Here is a 15056-nt window from a genome sequence, read left to right as displayed (position 1 = left end):
TATATATATATATATATATATATATATATATATATATATATATAACGTTACGAGTCTAAAAACGCTTTTAGCTTGCACGAAAACTGTCGTTGTAGACGAGGGGAGTGTCTATGCGATAATAATATTTATTAATTACAACTTCCCGTCGAGTCCCAGTCGGAAAGACGGTTCCTCCAGAAGATGCCTTCGACTCGGCTAGGACTCACGGTAATAGGAGTACGTATCTTTTTCCGCGCAGACACACCTTTGTTTTTCTCGCACGTGCGACGCGCGAGCCCTTTTTAACGTACTAAATCTGTAACAAACCGTATTTATGTACCGTAAACGAGAAAGCGTCTCGACACGAGAGGCTTGGTCGTCACGTATTGTCATCCCTCCAGATACAAGTGTCACATGCTCTCGGCATATATCCGTTGCATCGTTTTCATTGGATTTTTTTTCTAGAATAACAATTCCGGGCAAGGATCTTGTTTCATGCTCGCTCGATCTTTTCAGGATCTTGTCCTCGTGACGGTACTTTGTTGTACGAACTTTGCGATACAAATTGTTTACTGATTACAGATCGAGGTTTGCTTGATGTAGTTTTCTCTGTCTGTCTCCGTTATTATTGTTGTTACTTATCGTACTTGTATTGTTATTGTCGTTGATCAATTGGGAATGAGAGGAATTTGCATGCACGAGAAGAACGTACAACGATATTATCCGCGATGTCGTGTGATATTATAGAATAGATTAACTAGGAGGCTGCGATGACAACTCGTTCGCTCACGTATTTATCCGATTTCGTTATCGACGACCAAGCCCAAGCCGCACTTTGGGTTTTCTTTTTCGATGAGGCGCGCTACCCCCCGAGAGGGACGCATGATAGCTCTCCTCCGATCGAGAGCGAAAGAAATGTTGAACTCTCACGTCTTTATCGTAATTCGTTCCGTTTGTCTCTCTTTTCGTCTCCTTTTCTTTCTTTTTTTTTTTTAAATGACTCTCGTATAGCTACGCAGATACACGAAAAATCGAAGAGATATGACGAAACAATACGTCGAATAGCAATTGTAGTAGTGGATAATGAAAATTTTCTAGTATACCGTACCTCGAGGAACGTGTAACATTGTACTGTTTATCGTATGTATGCAACAAGCAAAAACAAAATATATGTGTTGATGTGACAGAACGATGAGTTTTTTTTTTATTTCCTAATCACATATCCTAGATCCTCAACTATCCTCAATGAGCCACGAATATTCTTACAATTAATGTATATCCATCCATTTTATGAACTTTCAGCCAATAACATTCTAAGATAATTCAATAGCTTCTTTCCATATATATGTTTTTTTAACTCTATCTTTTATTTATAGGACTTTTGCTACATCATTGGATAAACGCTAGAATCGATTGTCAATTATATTATATTGTTATGGTAGAAATTTCCATTCCAAGCTTTTTTTTATCAAATTTGGCACAAATTTTAATTTTTTAATCCAGATTAGCGGCAACGCTTTCGTAGCTATTTGCAATTCAAATTAAAATGAGAGAACAGCAGATATAATTTGATTATATTTTGTTATATGCACGCATTTTTAGCATATCCGAAATTATTTTGCAAAAATCTGATATATATCTATGTAAATATATGAATAATGTATAAATAATTGAAAAACATGTAGAGAGCGACCTTAGAGGCGAGAGTAGTTCCGCTCGGGGTCCTAGGGCGAGCCTTCCCGAACCGTGAAAATCAATGCCAATATTCAGCTGGGGTAGGTGGGCCGGAAGAGAAGGGTGGAAGGAGGCAGGAGAGGTGGAGACGAGGAACGCGACGTGGCGGAATATTGATCTGTGGCTCTGTGCACGTTCCAGACGGCTCCATCCGCGCTGTATAGCGGTGCGCGATGACTGCGCGCTTAAAGCGGATGGGGCGTAAATTATTCAACGCTCTCGAATATGGACCGACAAGTAAAATCGATCCTCCATGAATGAGATGGAATGTGCGGTTCACGAATTATCATCTCGGCATAATTGGATTAATCAAATGGAACGGGGAGAATTCTGATTTATATAATGTATATATATATGTGTACATGTTTTCTCCTCCTGATTTAGCTCTATTCTTATGGGGAAAAAATTTTTTCATGTGTTGTTTTTGATATATGCGTTTTTCACGTGTGTTTTTCAAGTAATTATTTGAAAATTACAGCTGTCACAAAAGCTGTGAAAAAAGTTAGATTTGGCAAAAAAAAATATGATTTTTTCACCTTAAAATATATAAATAGCCTGAATAGATGTGCAATGTATTATACAAAAGATTATATATCCTTATCAGTCTAATTTGTAAAAGAATATAGTTGCTCCCGTCGCGGAATTCCCGAAACGAAGGATTGTCGCGTCGAAATCATCTTTCGTCTTTAAAGGTCAACCAGGGTCAACATTCTCGACCGTTACCGCGCATAAAGACCGTTATTGTGCGAAAGCTCGTTGAGCGACTAGTATTGTAACCGGGCTGACGAAAGTCGCGTGATAACACGTAAATTACAACGTGATGATTAACACAAGCAACATTAAGGTCGCGTCTTTATGATTCCGCAGAGATAAAATTTCAATATGTAAGGACCTCTCTCGTTCTTTCTTCTCATCTCCCTTTGCACGATCTCCCTTCTGCGCGTCACATTAATCGCCGTGACTTTGAAAATAAGATATGCGAGGAAATAAGGCATGAAATTCTGTGTAGTAAATTTCTTCAGATCACGTTCTGGAGATTATTTTGTCTATACCCATTGACCTTCTTCTTTAGAGATTCTTTTATTCAGTCACGAAGGGAAAATATTTACGAAAGCGTCGAAATATCACCGGTGTGAAGTTAGCACCGCATTTTCAAAAATCGAAAGTTTTATAGAGAGTTCTATTTGCACCCCAAATAGTTCTATAGTTCCTGACAGGTTTTACCGAAATATCGGGACGAAAAGTAAACGCCAACGAAAAATAAATATAGAGATGAAAATGTGAAAGAAGAGATTATCATTGCTCGTAAAAAAAAAATTGAAAATTGAAAATTATAAAACCTAAAAAAAAGGATTTATACATATACATTTTAATTTATTATCCTTACATTATGAATGTGAATGGTATTTCTGAACGACACGTGTGTGCGATCGGTGACACAAGACAAATGATTTCGCGAGGATACAAAAGGAACGCGAATCCTCGGTGCGAGTAGGTTGACGAGCGGTCATCACGCGCTTAAACGGTCCATCGTCTTTAAAGAACGTCGCGCATTACGTACCTTTGACGTACTGTTATTGATCACGCGCGAGGGAGCGCGTTAAAGCGGCCGAGCTCCTTGGGACGCGCGCGTTTAGCGGAGGATGCCACTGACGTCATTCGACATCCGATCGCATCCGTCGGCCTTTCGCTAAATTAGCGTACCTTGGCAAGCGGCCTGCGCTCGCCTTGTGTTACGCACGCCGCGCGACATTTTTCCTTTGAAAAAATGCCACCGAGATTTTCCTCCTGAATGCACCGGGTGCCTCAGATTTGCGGAGGCGCGTAGCGCGATGACGCATGGGGAACGGGCGCGGGGAACGGTCAGCCGTGTATAACGCGCAGCAAAAAGCGCCGGCGTATTATTCACAGGTCAAACGCTACGGAGAGCGATATCGGGAGAACACCCCGCCTGTGCGTTGAGTCATGTACTTTTTTTTTTACAAAAGATCTTTCGACGGAATTTTACTTCCTCGTGAAAACATCTATCGCGTGATTAATAAATGGCAAAGTAAATTAATTTAACAATAAGAATAGGAAGTGGTCGCAATCGGCTCCGGCCGGTGATTCGAGGTCTCCCCTTTAAGGATCGATACAATTGCCTATAGAAGAGACACGCCAGTATTGCAGCCGGCCGGGATCGCGGAAGGTTCGACGACGTAGCTGAACGTAGCGCGGGAGAACGGCTTGATTTTCAGTCGAGGAATAGTTGGAAAGGGAGAGGGGGGGCGACCCCCGCCTCAGAAAGAAAGAGAGAGAGAGAGCTTCATTATCACCGGTCCTTGAACCCACCTCTGCGAACTCGAACATAACGCCAACGTTCTTTATTCTTTCTATCTGTAAACTATAACGTTTTTGAGTTGCACGAGAGATATCGCGGTATGAAAAAAAAAAAAAATGTTCTTCGTATTTATTTATTGTTTTATATTTCCTTTTTACGTATTGTCTATTTTTTATATTTACTTTTGGATTTATGATAATTTGTCAATTTTATGAATGCAAAATTAAAATGCAAATAACATTAAAAAACATGACATACTTAATTAACATTAAAAAACATGACATACTTAATTAATAATTTTTCATTGATACGATGTATATTATTGATTGTGTATGAATATTGATGTAGGAAAAAAGGAGCGCTCATATATGTATGCGTACCATTGAAAACTTTAACGTTTCATTTTTATTATTCAAAGCACTTTGATTCATGAGATGATCCGCAATCTTTTTAACGTAATCACATCGTTGTTTGTCTGTTATAATTGGGATTAAGAGCCACGTGCATGTCCAAGGACATGGCACGTCGAGCTTGCCAATTGATGCATATTTTAAAACACACAATGAACATTGTCAGATCGTTATATATAGATACTTAACTGTTAATTTTTTAATGCATAACTATAACTCACGTATGAAGAAAGAAGGCGAACGATTGCACCGGTGTGAAGTTAGCACCGCATTTTCAAAAATCGAAAGTTTTATAGAGAGTTCTATTTGCACCTCAAATAGTTCTATAGTTCCTGATAGGTTTTAGAAATAGTTCCGGCAAAAACCTAAAAATTGCATTTTGAAAATATGAGGTGCCAACTTCCCGTGGCACCGCAAAATGCGAAAAATGCCATTTAAATCGTCGTATCCTATAGTTCTCGAAGGGTTCTACAGTTCCTGATAGGTTTTAGTAATAGTTCCGGCCTCTAAATATTTTTAAACAATTTTTGAATCTCAGAGCTGGCACCTCATCTTCCGCTAAAAGTGGCCAGAACTTTTTCATCTTTGGTTTTACAGCTCCAGACGTTAATAATAATCGATAGAACTCTTTGGGGTGCAAACAGAACTGTCATCAGAACTCCGAAATCCCTAAAAAATTTTACCCCCTCGGGACTTAGAAATTTTCTAAGAGCGTATAACTAAAAGTGGCCAGAACGATTATTATTAACGTCTGGAGCTGTAAAACCAAAGATAAAAAAGTTCTGGCCACTTTTAGTTATACGCTCTTAGAAAATTTCTAAGTCCCGAGGGGGTAAAATTTTTAGGGATTTCGGAGTTCTGATGACAGTTCTGTTTGCACCCCAAAGAGTTCTATCGATTATTATTAACGTCTGGAGCTGTAAAACCAAAGATGAAAAGTTCTGGCCACTTTAGCGGAAGATGAGGTGCCAGCTCTGAGATTCAAAAATTGTTTAAAAATATTTAGAGGCCGGAACTATTACTAAAACCTATCAGGAACTGTAGAACCCTTCGAGAACTATAGGATACGACGATTTAAATGGCATTTTTCGCATTTTGCGGTGCCACGGGAAGTTGGCACCTCATATTTTCAAAATGCAATTTTTTTAGGTTTTTTGCCGGAACTATTTCTAAAACCTATCAGGAACTATAGAACTATTTGGGGTGCAAATAGAACTCTCTATAAAACTTTCGATTTTGAAAATGCGGTGCTAACTTCACACCGGTAACGATTGCATTACTCTTTTATTTTTTAACTTGTTTACTCTTTAACGCGACTCGTGGTTATAAATTCAATTATACCGATTATTGTTAGCCAGGTGATTCAATTTTTTAATATTTTAATTTTATATAATATGAAATTCGAAAAAATGTAAAAGATATGTGTATACATACATACACAGTTTATTTTTTCTTTTAATCATTTATTGTAAAAATTAAGTCAAGCTGATCTTTAGTTTTCTAAATAGAGACAATTATTATAATAGATAATTTTATGTTGGCATCTTTCAAAGATATTTAATTGATTGATAATTGATCGTTTCTTTAATAAAATATTGATTTTTTTCTCGATATTTTATAATTATGATAATGAAAATATTGAGCTATGAAATATTCCCTTGTCTGTTGCAGCGAAAATTCGAGTTCTTTGGAATCGTGCAAGGACTTTTGTGTCACATCTCCAGGGCAGATGACTTCTGTTCGCTCATGTTATTGCAAACAAGAAGAGAATGTATCGCGCAAGAAAAATGACGTTATCACAGATAGGGATCAGCATCTTCCAACTGCTGCATCTAAAAGATTGATAGTCGAGAATAAAGTTTGTAGAAGTAGTAGAGAATCTCCTATAAGAGAAAGAAGCGACGAGAAAATGGTGCTAAACAATTTTCTTTTAATTTAACGTTTAACTGTTCAATATATCTCTTTTACATTAAATATTGTTAATTGTAGACGCAAATTCGATCGGTGGAAGTGCAATCCAATCCCGTCTTAAGTCCAGAAACGTCGACCGCGCTCGAGAACGCCGAGAAGATTATTAACAATGCAAAAATACAACTTATGGAAGTCTGCGCGATGTCAAATCTCGATTCTGGGAATCAGAATAAGAATACGTAAGTAGAAAATCCTAATTTAGACACGATAATTAATATCTAAATAATATTCTACCTAGAAATTATGAATTTTCTTTTTATAAATTCTCCTCATTTGTATTATATATCACATTATAATTTATTGTCATCTCTCTATCTCACATCATAGTTGTCGATCACTTAATATTACAAAAAAAAAAAAATTATAATTTGAAAACAAAATATACATATATATTACGAGAAGAAAGGATTTTTATATTATTTATTATTGGACTATACGTTTTTAGATGTTCGAACCTGCCGTTAGACGACGAAACGGAGGAGCTGATGTATATTCGCGAGCTGGTGGCCTCCAAGTTTTACGAGGCAAACATTTCGAGATCAGAAGCAAACGATAAAACGAGCGCGCGTTTGGAGAGTCCGCGAGTTACCGTTCCCAGGGTCGATTTGTCGGCACCTAAATTTCGGATGTCACGAAGAAGACGACGTGCCTATTGCCAGAACCTGGAATATGGAAACGACGATCGGTCGCGCGAACGTGCTTCGCCTGCCAGAGTGCCGTCGAGAGACGATTCGTCGTCGTCGAAGAACTCGAACGATGAGGAGAACGAGGTGACGATGCGCGACGATCGCACTCGCAATCTTCCGGGACGGACGTCATCGGCAACTGGACGCGAACTCGTTCATGCGCGAGAGAACACGTGCGAAATCCAGATAGGACCGTCAGTCCATATCGTCGACCGGGAACTAACGAGGCAAGATCTGGACGATGTGCACATCTCGCCAGAATCGACTTGGTGCTGCACGAATACGGCCACTTACATCCTGCATCATTTGGACGCCGTTGAAAGTCCCATCACGTCCACGGATAACGAGTTTCGAAAAATATCAGAAGCACCGAGGAAGACGCTACGCGTGAGATTAGATACGTCGCATCACGAGGGGCCGATTATCGCGGAAGCTATAAGTGAAGCGACAAATGCTTGTGTAACGACAATTGTTTCGGAAAAGAGCGTTGGAGACATGAAGGATTCTGAACAAGATAACGAGCGAATCGAATCTTTTAAATCTCAAGTTCAAATCCAAAATTGCATCGATGGAGAAGAGAAGAAAGAAATCGATATCGAGGATGCGAAAATATCTGAATGTTTGGAAAACGCGACGAATCAAGAGGTAATTCATCCCATCGTGATTGACAATTCAGGAATTGATAATGAGAGATTGCAAGACAAGCCGAGAAATAAAAATAATGTCAAAATTATCTTCCGCAATAATGTGGATTACGCGGAAGAAGGAAGAATATTGAATAAGAACAGCGATGTTGATGGACAAGCTCACATACAAAAGGAAGAAAGCACTGATGTACAGGAAGAGAATCGATCAAAGCCACTGCCTGATAATGATGCTTCAAGGAAAACAGGTTTTCCTCACCGCGGAAATATCGCTTTGCAAACTTATCGAGCGATGGAAAGTTCGCGATTGTATCGGACACAGATTGATGGATGCTTTTCAAACATATTCGACAGCCATAATGGACAAGATAAGGTGTATGATATCGCTGACAAGGATGTACATCACCGGTCTTTTCTTTCGAACTGTATGGATGATTTTCGGATAATAGATAATTTGAGCGAGATTGATTTGTATCGACCTTGTCTCAATGACTTGGATACAATTTTGCTCTCTAATGATAGGAAGATTGAGCGTGTTGTTCACGCGGCTGAGAATTTCACGCAATTATTATCGAGACTCGAATTCGCGAAATATAAGGACGAAGACGAACAAACACCGCGATACGTGAGCCACGAGGAATTTCACCATGAATCCTCAACTGATAAGGATCGCAGACTCATATTGAACGAGCCGTCTCGATCATTGATTTTCGAGACTGAATTAAAAAATACAGACTTGACCGTCTCGTGTGTACCATCAGAGATGATGCGTGAAACTAACAAGAACTCGCAGGGTACAGCCACGGACACGATAGGGATAAAATCGTCGAGTTTGACGAAGGAAAGCGACTCTCGTAGCAAGCACTCGAAAAACTCCGTAGAATCTAGCATGTTTCCTGCATCAGATATGAGCTACGAGTCCGAGATATCTCGTGATAAAATTCAACGGCCGAGAGATAAAGCGCATCTATCGGAATCGTCGATATATAAATCAGACATCACGACGTTCTCCAACATAGCTTCAGCGTTATGCAGTACGCGAACAGAGATACAGACATACGGGGAAAAGCACATTACTCAGAATAATCATCAAGCTGACGCGGAGCGACATGTCACGTCTGCAAATAGATTGTCGAAGCGCGAGATTGGTTTCTCTCAAAGGGAATATTCCGACAACGTTTTCGCGCAGGCTCCCCGAAAGGATACGACCGAGGCCGCGGATCGGCTCATCGCATACATTCTGCAGGACGAAAAACAGAGTATCGAGAAAAAAGTCGCAGATGCCTTGAAAGAGTCGACAATTGCACCTGTTGCGGTACAAAAGTTCCTGGATAATTTGCGCAATGTTGAATCGACTCGCAACACGCGTCAGACGGAAACTCTGGACATTCTCAAGAATATTTTGATCAATGTTCAAAATCAGACTGATCGAGAAACGAAGGAAAGCGTTCCCTTAGCGGCTCGTTCCGAATCTATTCAACATTCTAAGGATAATAGCGAGAGAGACACATGTCAGACGGGAAACGTTGACTTTGCGAAAGTTACTGATAAAAGTCAAACTTACAAAAAAGTCAAAGATGCGGAGACCTTTCCTGGGAACATCGCCGATACCTCGACTCGGATGAATGCTATTGAAGAATCGATTCTGCAAACGCAAGGAAAAGATAATGCGAACGATATCGGGCAAATTGGCAAAAAATCTCACGATTTTAAGAAATCGTCTGACAAAGTTTCTCCCGATTCTTCCGCATGTCGAGAAACGAGAAAAGACGTGGTTCATTCCATGGCCTTTCTCGAGTCTCCTCAAAGTTCTAAAAATAATAGCAAGGGAAACTCGTATTCGGAGGCCGAGTCGTTGAAGCAAATCTCTGATATTCGTAGCGACGACGACATTCTTCCTCGCAAGAGTTCTGAAAATCCGTCTACGAGAACTGTATCCGTAAAATCCAATGAGGATTGTATGATAGAAATTAATGATCCGGTCGGTATGATCGTAGTATCCGCAGAAAATAAAGAGGATGATATGAGTAACGAGAGACGTGGAGATGAGTCGAGCAATGTGCAGAATAAGATTGTCCCGCAAAAGGTTGTAAAAGAAATTATAATAGAAGAAACTCATGATAATATCACAGTGAATCAAAACATATCACCTGCAAAAATCTTGAAAATAAAGGACGAGCGAATTCACTTGGACGCAAACTCTGCTGAATCTGTTGATGAAATCCTGGAGAATGAAAATGTTAGTCTTGTACAATCGTCGACGAAGAAAGAATCTCTCAAATCTTTATGCACAAGCGAGAAAAACATTGCTTCGCAACATTCTGTAGTTGAAGAACAGGTCGGTCTTGTTGCGAGTTCTTGCTCGGCTGATTCTCTGCGAGATCACACTTTGTTGACGTGCGCGAAAAATAGCGAATTATCCATAAAAGAAGTCGGGTCGCATATTGAGCAAAATATTATTACTAGGGAGAATGATTTAATAAAGGATACGAAAGATGACGAAATTCATGACAAATCGATGACAATTATAGCGGTCGATAATCATAGAGATGCAATTGAAGACTTAGAATTTCTGAAAAATACAAAAAGCAATAATGAAGAGCAATTGAATGATTTGCAAAAGTATAAAATAGATATCTTATCTAGTTCTAATTCTAGCAGCAATAGTACATTATTAGATTACGATAACAGGTAAATGCAACGAGAATATTTTTAACAATTTAATTCTGAGAGAGTTGCTTTTGAAATTATTTAATCTGTTAATTGTATTATTTTTAGATCTACCAATGATACGTCGAATGCAAAATCAAAGAGAGTAAGTTATAAATATTCTATTATAAAATATAGTGAGAAAGAGAAAAATGCAGAAAAAAATCTACTATATTATCTCTTTCTTCTCATTACATAACTAACATAGTAATGCAATTTTAAAAATATCATTATATATAACTGAACTATTTTATTAGATTAATATAATGAGAAGACGCTGTAATTTTATTGTATAAATTCAATGTCTGACAAAATAATAATTTATATAAATCACAATGGATATTATATTAATAAATAGATAGAATAATTAATAGATTTCATTTGTGATTCCAGGTCGAAACTTCATCAGAGACGTCTCATTCCGAGGGAGAATTATATATGCCTAGTTCTTGTTCCTATTCTCTCGGGGAAGTGAGAGTTTTGAAAAAACGTGAATTAATCTCGGATAATTCGATAGATCACGACAGTGCGACGATTCTCGTTACCAGAAGTATGCTAACGTCTTTAAGCGATTCCCCAGTGGTGAGTATGAAAGGAAGACGAAGAAAGATACCAACAATATATTTTAAATTATCATTTTTCTTGCAGTCTTTGCTTACAAATTCTGGATGTATTTAAATACAGAAATTCATCGATGCATCGATGCAATATTTTAATTTATATCATAAAGAACAAACTAGGGTAATGAATATTTTTTAATTATCTCGTCACGTGCCTTTTATAATGATACAAAAGGAATTGGAGCATAGCAGGTTTTTTCGTTTGAAATTGTAGCAATTAATAATTAATTGTATTCATGATATAATTTATATATATATATGTGTGCAATATATATACAAATATATATGTTGTGTGTGTGTGTGTGTGTGTGTGTAATAATTTTATATATTTATATATAAATAAATTATATAGCGTATTTTCTCTCTTTTCTTTAAAATTATATTGTTTCTTTTTTCTATAAATTATTATATATTAATCGCTTGCGCAATCATATAAATATTAGTTTACTTTCTCGCAAAAAATAATATTTGTCAAAGTTATTAGGGAAATATATAATTCGATAAGAGGTAAGCATATACAGGGTATCTCTAAAGTCTGATCTCACCCCTGGATCTCGGAAGCCGCTTTAAATATGGAAAAATGTTTCAGACAAAAGTTGTAGGATATTGAGGGGGACACATGATAAAAATTATGGACATGACCTTGAGTGATCTATTGAAGGTCAGGTGAAGCTCATCGGTAATGCGAATGCCGACAGTATGTCAACTTTGAAGCTTCATGTTGGGAATGACTTGCGCAAAAAACAAAATGTTTTGAAAACGTCTTGACGAGGTTTACATAAGAATATGCAATAAAAAATGGGGGGGTTCCATTTAAGAAAACATCAGTGAGCTTCATCTGACCTTCAATAGGTCACTCAAGGTCAAGTCCACAATTTTTATCATGTGTCCCCCTCAATATCCTACAACTTTTGTCCGAAACATTTTTCCATATTTAAAGCTGTTTCCAGGGGTGGAGTCAGACTTTAGAGATATCCTGTATATTTTTGGGATTTTGACAGATCCCAATGGAAAACCTACTTGAGGTTTCTCTATCAGACCTCCTCAAGTGAAAAATCTGAGATCTGACAGATTTTAAGTATAAAAAAGTCAAGAATATTTAAATATCTGAATGTAGATTTCAATCGAGAGATACATTTTCTACATTCTAGGAAGCATCTATGTATTTATCCTAATGCGATTAATAATGTCAACTATTAATCATCATCATCAGACCTTTTGATAATCGCCCGTTTAAAGAACGAGCTCGTTTCAAGTATTTATCGGCATATATTTACTTTTCAATCACGCACGGCCGATAAAGAATATACTTCCGGCGGCGTGTTCAACGTGTGCGCTCTGGAAAGTAAATAATATAATCAGTAACGCGTAGATCGGCGAGTGACGAGACGCGTTGAAGCGACAATTCGACCGTGAGTTCGCGAGGGAGAGGCTGCCGTCGAGTAGTCGACTCTCGAAGAAAAATCGGAGCACGTAGTACGAGTACGATCGCTGATTTGGCGGTGACCGCGCGAAACACGGCGTTTTGAATGCGGCGAAACATAACCGCGTTCCACGCTCTGCGCAAATATGAGATCGATTTGTCGAGGATCGTTTAAATAGTGCCACGAGGAAGGAGGAGAGATCGCCGATCGTTAATTTCGGACGAGTGGCACGAGACGCGATCGGACCGATCCGCCTGTGTGATTAACCAAGATCAAGAAAAATGTGCGACAAGTATGTCATCGGTTACTGGGTGCCTGAGAAAAAACGGCAGAAATTTAATTGGAACGAATTTGAGGATGTATGCGAGTCCGAGGGATTTCAATTGAAAATGGTTAGTGAAAGCACTTTCCCTTTTGACGCATCAATTTCTATTCGCACGAAATTGGGAGAAATATGGTGTGCACAAGATAGGTTATGTCCGGTTCTATTATGTTAATTTCTATTATCATCTGAAAATATATAATGGAATATAAATTTAAAAAAATGTTTACATAAGCAAGAATAATTTGAATTTTTATTATAATTAAAGAAAAGATTTTTATGGTGCATTATATCTTTTGTTTTTCGATAGCAAAGTGCAATATACTTTTTTCTTTTTATAATAATGCAAGCATGGCATTATTTCTGCAAGCATGTTTTCAGAGGATAATATCTATAAATCTTGTTTCATTTGTTTCAGATTGATGTGAGTTCAAGTCTTGAAAAGCAGGGACCATTACATGTTTTTCTACACAAACTGACTGATACACAATCGCATGCAGAAAGTGGTGATAAAAATGTATGGAAATATTTATCAGCCATGTTTACACCATCATTGATTATATAATGTATTTTTATAGGCTGCGGATATTGTTTTGCGACTACAAGAGTATATTGCCAAACACCCAGATTTGGTTGTTATTGACCCTCTGGACAATATTAGAAACTTACGCAATCGATATAAATCTTATGAATTTATACAGGAAGGCATTCAATTCAAAGGTGCACAGTTTATAGTCTATAATAGCCTATAGTATAGTTATATAATGTTGATTAGAAAACAATCGAATTATATATTTTATATATATTTTATATATTTTATATATTTTATATCAATATATTTTCTTTTTCAGATGTATTTACTCCTAATTTTGTAGAAATCAAAAGCAAAAATGTTCACGAAATAGTATCAACATTAAAAAAGCGCGGTATTAAATATCCATTTGTTTGTAAGCCACTTATTGCATATGGTTCGAGCGATGCGCATAAGGTATGTATTTTGCATAAGACCAAAAAATCAAGATATTTAAGAAAATTAACTAGTATCTAATTTTAGATGATGATTATCTTTAACGAAAAGGATTTGAAAGACTGTCAACTACCTTGTGTTGCTCAGGATTTTATCAATCATAATGCTATTTTATATAAGTTATTTGTAGTGGGCGATCATTTTCACGTAGTTGAGCGTCCTAGCTTCAAAAACTTTTATCAAGAAGACTGTAATGTGTTAAGTACAATATTTTTTGATTCACATGATATATCAAAAAGTGGGAGTAGATCTAAGTGGTCTATACTGTCTGAAGATAACATTCCTTTAACCGTACAGCCAAATTACCAAATATTCGAAAAGATTGTGAAAAATATTCAAGAAATATTTCGGCTTGTTCTAGTTGGAATAGATGTAGTAATCGAGAATCATACTGGAAAGTATGCGATAATAGATGTTAACGTGTTTCCTGGATACGATGGCTACCCGAATTTTTTTGAGCATTTAATAGACAGCATTAAAAAATTGTTGTTAGAACGAGGATCTTTCAGACAAAATTCCAAGGGTTGTACATTGAAAAAATGTCAAAGCGATGATCTAGATTCCGGTTTTGAAAGTGATGAAAAAAGAAAATCCATAAAATAAATATGTAATTTATGTGATGGACAATGTATTAAGTTTAAGTGAAATTAAAGTATTAAAATTAATTACGATGGTAGTGTCCGTTTCTGGAACGTGTCATTATTTCGCAAATTTTTTTTTTTTTTTAAGAGAAATAAAACATTGTTTTTTTTTCAACTTTTCCTAATTTAATCCTATTGAATGTATATAATAATTTTGATATTAAATTTTGTGATCCAAGGAATCCCGTTTGGCACATTGCTTATTTCGCAGCGATATGAAATGTGCATTTGTTCACGAATTCGAATCTTATATTTTGTATTTCGTAATAAATTCGACAGTACAATATGATGCGACTTACGACTGCCAGGAAAGATATTTTGTACGTTTTATGTGTATACACTTTTGCATTTCTGCGACAACGTTATATATGCCTGTGAACTGTTGAAGATATTAAATATACATAATGAAAAATGCACGTGCGATACGAACGAACATAAGATTATTAGAAACAATCGGAGTAATTGCGATAGTATGGTAAGATATTTTCAATATTTTCGAGTGATTAAATAATAATTATTATGTATCATTTTTTATGTTTTTACACAATGAATATCAATTTTATCATTGG

General features: G+C 37.0%; 2 protein-coding genes across 2 annotated transcripts; both read left to right on the top strand.

Annotated features, from left to right (window-relative positions):
• The first annotated feature begins 6120 nt into the window (after positions 1-6120).
• On the top strand, positions 6121-11306 carry LOC126859433 (uncharacterized). Its single transcript, XM_050610723.1, has 6 exons — positions 6121-6355; positions 6433-6593; positions 6860-10435; positions 10523-10559; positions 10847-11035; positions 11102-11306. The coding sequence occupies exons 1-6, from the start codon at positions 6173-6175 to the stop codon at positions 11129-11131; spliced, it is 4176 nt and encodes a 1391-aa protein (XP_050466680.1). The 5' UTR covers positions 6121-6172; the 3' UTR covers positions 11132-11306.
• An 884-nt stretch (positions 11307-12190) lies between these two features.
• Positions 12191-14511, top strand: LOC126859444 (inositol-tetrakisphosphate 1-kinase-like). The gene is made up of 5 exons (XM_050610744.1): positions 12191-12889; positions 13238-13336; positions 13398-13539; positions 13671-13807; positions 13874-14511. The coding sequence occupies exons 1-5, from the start codon at positions 12779-12781 to the stop codon at positions 14447-14449; spliced, it is 1065 nt and encodes a 354-aa protein (XP_050466701.1). The 5' UTR covers positions 12191-12778; the 3' UTR covers positions 14450-14511.
• Positions 14512-15056: the final 545 nt, after the last annotated feature.

The sequence above is a fragment of the Cataglyphis hispanica genome, chromosome 3 (assembly GCF_021464435.1).
Source record: "Cataglyphis hispanica isolate Lineage 1 chromosome 3, ULB_Chis1_1.0, whole genome shotgun sequence".
In the NCBI taxonomy this organism is placed as follows: domain Eukaryota; kingdom Metazoa; phylum Arthropoda; class Insecta; order Hymenoptera; family Formicidae; genus Cataglyphis; species Cataglyphis hispanica.
Note: the sequence above shows the minus strand (reverse complement) of the source record. Positions and strands in the feature narration are given on the sequence as shown.